Source organism: Tuber melanosporum (assembly GCF_000151645.1).
Source record: "Tuber melanosporum whole genome shotgun sequence assembly, scaffold_150, strain Mel28".
NCBI classification, from domain to species: domain Eukaryota; kingdom Fungi; phylum Ascomycota; class Pezizomycetes; order Pezizales; family Tuberaceae; genus Tuber; species Tuber melanosporum.
Genome location: NW_003298809.1, coordinates 253528 through 259179, shown reverse-complemented (window position 1 = coordinate 259179; position 5652 = coordinate 253528). Strand labels below are relative to the sequence as shown.

The 5652-nt window shown below is 49.7% G+C and overlaps 1 protein-coding gene; it reads right to left on the bottom strand.

Annotated features, from left to right (window-relative positions):
- Positions 1 to 4211: 4211 nt before the first annotated feature.
- Positions 4212 to 5035, bottom strand: GSTUM_00002869001 (uncharacterized protein; the record flags this gene model as incomplete). XM_002836579.2 has 1 exon in its annotated part: positions 4212 to 5035. The coding sequence occupies exon 1, from the start codon at positions 4428 to 4430 to the stop codon at positions 4212 to 4214; it is 219 nt and encodes a 72-aa protein (XP_002836625.1). The 5' UTR covers positions 4431 to 5035.
- Between the last annotated feature and the right edge of the window lie 617 nt (positions 5036 to 5652).

The window sequence follows — 5652 nt, the reverse complement described above, 5'->3', positions numbered from 1 at the left end:
CCCATCACCAAGGTCTTCTCCTGAATCGCAAAACCTACGGGAAAGAGAGCAAAGGGGAGGGGATTCACCGAGGGACAAACAAGGTGTTGGAGCTTTGCTTGCGGCGATAGATGCTTCGGGGGGGTATCGGGGAGGTCTCCAACCACCACCCCCACCACCACCGATGATGACGAAGATGACCTCGTCGCAGGAATTTACGCAGCATAGCGGAGAGGTAAATACATTCTTCAATTCGCCCCAAAGATTTAACCAGCAGCCCCCAATGATTAACGGTTTTCCCAAAAAGCAGAGAACCCCCGGCCCACCCCACTCGCGAAAGCGAAAAGCCTCTGAGACGCCCGGTTCCTCCGCGCCCACGCCCACGCCCGCAGCAAAAAAACAGAAGCGAGCGCCGCGCCCACCATACACAAAGGAACAAGAAGACTTCATCTGGTTCTGTCGGGACGACCTGGCAATGTCCTGGCGCAAGGTTGTGGAGTTATATAACCACTACTGGCACCCGTTCGAGAGGGAGCCGCATATTCGATCCGAGTCCGGGTTGCAGTCGCGGTATTACCGGATCCTGGACTTCCCGGTCAAGATTCGGAAGAGGCAGGAGCCTTCAAGGCCGGATTTGGGACTTATACCTTCGACGAATAGGCGGTATCCTTGGATGGGGGTGCTAACAGATAAGAGGGATAAGGAGAACTGTGTTGCCGGTGGGGGGGTGGTTTCGGGGGGCGTTGGTGTAGGTGTTGCAGGTGGTGATGGAAGGAGCCCGAATATGAAGAGGAAGGCGATGAGTAGCGGTGGAAGGAGCCCGAATATGAAGAGGAGGGCACTGGGCAGTAGTGGTAGCGGTGGGGCGATAGCGGTCGTAGGCGATGATGGGAGAGCAGACGACGAAGACACCGCAGACGAAGGGGACGGAGACTGCGGTGGTGGCGGCGACCTCCACGAGACGAACACAGTAGGTCCTGCTTCCCCGAATAGTAGCGGCAACGAACACCCCCACTACCAACAGCACCACCGCCATCACCACCCCCACAACACCCCTACCCGACCTCTACCACAGACGAGCAACCTCCGTCCTTCAAATTTCCTCACAAACATTGACCAGCCAAACTCGGACTGCCACGAGTCCTCCTGGACAACCTCATCGTCTTCGTCCCCGCTAAACTCAACCGCACAACAACACCACCAATCCCGCTGCACGTACCCCCGTCCTCCGGATCGTCTAATGCCCGTGGGCACGCTCCTAGAGCACATCGGAGCACCAAGGTCCTGCGGTCGCGCACGTATTCCTAGGGGAATACAAACCCGGTACAGAGAGGGAGTGCCCGGGGAGGGTGAAGGCGACGGTGAAGCTGAGAGGGAGAGGGAGAGGAGGCCTGAGGCCAGGAGAGTGGACCCCAGGCTTTCGGTTACTAGCTTGTGTGTTTAGTTCACGCAGCTGACGGGTGTGTATTATAACTCATTCTGTATTGTATTCTCCGAGACCACCTCTCGAGTGTATCCAGAATCTCTTTGCCGTTCTTCCGTTTCTGTTCCTGTTCCAGTGAGTGGTATTTCGGTTTGGTTTATTTCCTGCTTTGCTAGACGTTTATTAAACGATGTCACTTGGGTGGCTGTTCTCGTTCCATTTCCTATTTTGTTGTATAGCTTACTTTTCTACACTGTACTGTATCCTCCTATACGTTCCATCCATACATCCCGTCAATTATCTCATCTTTTTTCACTTCACCTCACCACGTTATAGAATTATTCCCTTTTCCTTCCCCCTCCTGCTCAACCCATCAATCGATGGGCATGTATTTCTCTAGCTTACTACGTTCCGGGCGTTCGGGTGGCTGACTGCATTTTTTTTTCCCCCTCATCTTTCCATTCATTCCAGTATTCGATCACGTTATCCAAAAAAAAAGGCTTTATATAATACCGTATACGACTTGGGTGGAAATGTTAAAAAGGTGCATCTGAGTGAGCATGATAGATGGGAGGAGATGGTTTAATTTGTTACTTTCCACCAATGAGGGTAAACTGGCTTGTAGGATAGCGTGTTGTTGTTATGTATGAAGAGAGAAGAGTAATATGATAATATGATAATCCGATATGATATGATACAATCGGGTATGTGGGACAAGAAAGAAGAAAGAACCCTTGTACTGTACGAGTATACCTGTACCTTTTACCGTACCGTATATACTCGTGCGCATTTCATAAAACGTGAGTTAAACGTGGTCAGGACTTGGGGGCGGACGGCCGGGGATGGGTAGGGGGGGTAGTATTGGTTGTTGTTTTTTTTCTTTCTCTTTTCTTTTCTTTTCGTTAAATCCATGGTTTTCCCTAAGTCACGGTGCAGCAGGACAAGCATTTCTTGGGGAGATGGACAGCATCGTACGACTGTCGCACGGCGGGTTCAATATTATACGGCATTTTTATTTATGATATTTATTTACTCGAGTATTTATCCCGGTCGCAAGCGGGAAAGTTGCTTGCAATCACTGTACAATGTTCGATAGAGTGAAACCCCAATCAAAACAACACGAAAAGTAAACCCCCCCCAACCTCCATCGATAGAAGGAAAATTTTTATACGACTCGAAGAAGTGAATGAATGAATGAATGAATGAAACCTGGGGAGGAGGAGGGGGGGTAACATAAACGAGAGAGAGGATTCTAACTCTTGCCTCCACCACTCCCTTCTCTCCCTCTCCCTTCTAGCCCGCCCGCCCGCACTGCAAGGATACCCGGTACACTTTAAGTACAGTCTGTCTATCTACCTGCCTGTCGGATTCGATTTCTGAAACTCCGGGGGCGGTAGCTAATATATGTGCACTTTATCTCGACTCGCGAGGTTACATGTACGAGTACAGTACACCGCGGTACCATCACACGCGGTGCGCTTAATCATGATTTCTCAGTTCCGAGCTTCCCCCCCCCCAATTCCGAATCCCATCTCGCTCGCTGGGACGGAATGTTGTTGTTTTTCATCTCGCACTGTAGAGTACAGTAGAGCTGGTGATGCCTAGGGTAAAGTGGGATGAGGCTCCAGTCGCATGGACAGTTTGATTTGCTCGAGTAAGTTAGGGGATACCGTAGTTACTGTACGTACGGTCACTCTAGGTGAATTCGCCACGCGAGGTACCATGCGGATTCACTACCGGTATGTCATGCAGGGTACCGATAGGTTTATGTTGTTCCTGACAAAGGCACATTGCAGTTACCGTACTTGCGATAAGTGACTTGTACGAGTACCGTACTGTACGGTACTGTACTTGTACTTCTAGTACAAGTGCTGCACCCGCATACAGGGATTAAGGAGGTACGGTACCGATAGAGAGTTTCTGTACGAGTACCTGTACAAATGGGTGCGAGAAGGTGAGTGCGTGAAAAATCAACCACCCCTATTCACAAATTGATTGAAATTCATGCAAGCCACAGGTTAAATCCGGCATGTCCTTTTATAAATATATATACATTCTGTGGCTTCCACATGTATGTAAGAGGGGGGGGGTAGGTGATTGAATTTTGGCTCTGGCCATCTGGTGTGAACGGGGGTCGTCTGCCCTTTTCAACCTCTTCGCACCATAATACGAGTATTATTGCGGATGAAAACAAAATATGTGCGTATCTGAGCGCCAATGCATATACCGGGACGCCTCCTTGTTTTGGGGGAACTTTTGGGCTGGGACAAGTGCTGTACTGTACAGGAAGACTGGTATTGGGCGATTGGGGTGCGGTAAGGGTACAAGTGGACCATGATCATATCTTGGATTGGTTTGATCATCGCTCGCTCACTGTTTTGTTCTGGCTAACCGAGATAGTCGCACACAGAGGATGAATATCACCACCACCCTGCGGGGTCTCCACGAGTAGAAAGCGGTGGGTGACAAAAAACAAGGATCAGTGACAGTTTATTTTTGTCACCATACCCCTGCCTGTCTTGCCAAATACTCGAGTACCGTACTTGCACAAGTACTGTACCAGTACCCGCGTAGTTCAAAGATGTCGGGACACCTTGGCGCTAGATTCTATTCCCTTTGTTGCGCCTTGGCGTTCAGATTGTCCGGACACTTATGAAATAGGCGAGTCCCCCTATAGTATTGATCGCCCTTCCACCTTCCATGACCCACCCGCACGAAACCCACAACCTCCACGTGCGACCAACCAACCAAACGGCCAAGCAATGGAAAAAAAGAAAGAACAACAAGAAGCAGAAGAAGAAAAAATTCCTCAGGAAAAGACGGTAAATTGCCGTAACTTCACTCGAGATCCACGCGGAAAGCCCTGTTTCAGATTGGCGAATTGCCGGAACCAGATCGGGGTGCGCTGGGGGGGAAGGTCTAGACTTTTGAGCCTGGGCGAAAAAGTAAAATAGTTTATATCAGATGGAAACATGGCTTGTTTATTTTTATCGGTTGGGGATGTGGGTTTCCACCGGTGCCATACCATACCGATATGATATAAGCACCAGCTTTCTACGATGCGATGCGAGTACAGCACTTCTTGCGACAGCGATGTTTGAAGGAGGTGGAGGTTGTGCAAACATACCGATGCTATAGCTCCGCACGAGTTACCGCAGCGAGAGTGCTCGATGTGAGGGGGGGGTCATGCGACGCGCGCTTGTCTTACTGAACAGTTGACTGGACTCGACCAGACCGGACTAGCTGAGGGGAACTTCTAGTGAGTTGTTGTTTGTTGCTGCTGTTGTTATGCCATTCTACCGGTACGCTATGCAACACCCCGTGACATGCCGACTAGGGTCCTGAGGATTTGCTCTGGCAACTGGTTGTATCATAGGTTACCGCAAAACCCAACCCCCCCCCGGAGTGTTGGAATGACGATTGGAATTGACTGAACTGGATGAGTCCCGTAGGAATTCACGGCATGTTCCTGCACCGAGTTGTTGCCGAAGATCACGCGAATGGATTGTACGAGACTCGGGTGCTGTACCCCCCCCCCTGCACATCCGCCCCTGCACATCCGCTGAAGAAAAAAAACCAACGATCAACTGGAAGTTCGGAGGGGGATGAAGACATCATGGTTGCGGGTTTTGTTGAGGGCGAAAGTGCTGGTTCATAAAAGTAGGGTAACGGAGATATTCATGTTGTCATGGTGATCCCTGTTCGTCACTTGGTTTTTCCCCGTGCTCGGGGTTGAAGAAGTGCCCTTCCGTCGGTCCGAAGGGTTTATTTTATTACATAAGAGACCAAAGAAGCCTCAGGCTGCGGAGGTCAGCTTGGCTGCAGATCTTCCTTCACTGAGGAATTGGTGAATGCTTCAAAAGAGGATGGTAACGCATAAATTTAAATTAATCCCGGACTTGTATAACACCTTTTCTCACATAAGTTTTCTACACACAGAATGAGCGAATCTTGCATCGGTACAATTCCCCCCCCTATCATAACACGAAATGCAAGCATCAAGGGGCCCAAAATCCCCTCCCGTGATCATGAGCAGCATACTGTAGGCTACATATGCAACACAATTCTTCACACCTTTCTCAAGCACTGCAGTCACCAAACGGTTGTCAAAAAGAAAAAACCAAAGTGCGGTAGATACACAAATTACCTGTAAAATTTCTCCTCCAGCCATCGCGCCAAGAGTGTCGAAGGAATCTTGGCCAATATCTTTTTTCCACAGATACTTTTGTAACGCGCCGTTACTCCAGGGC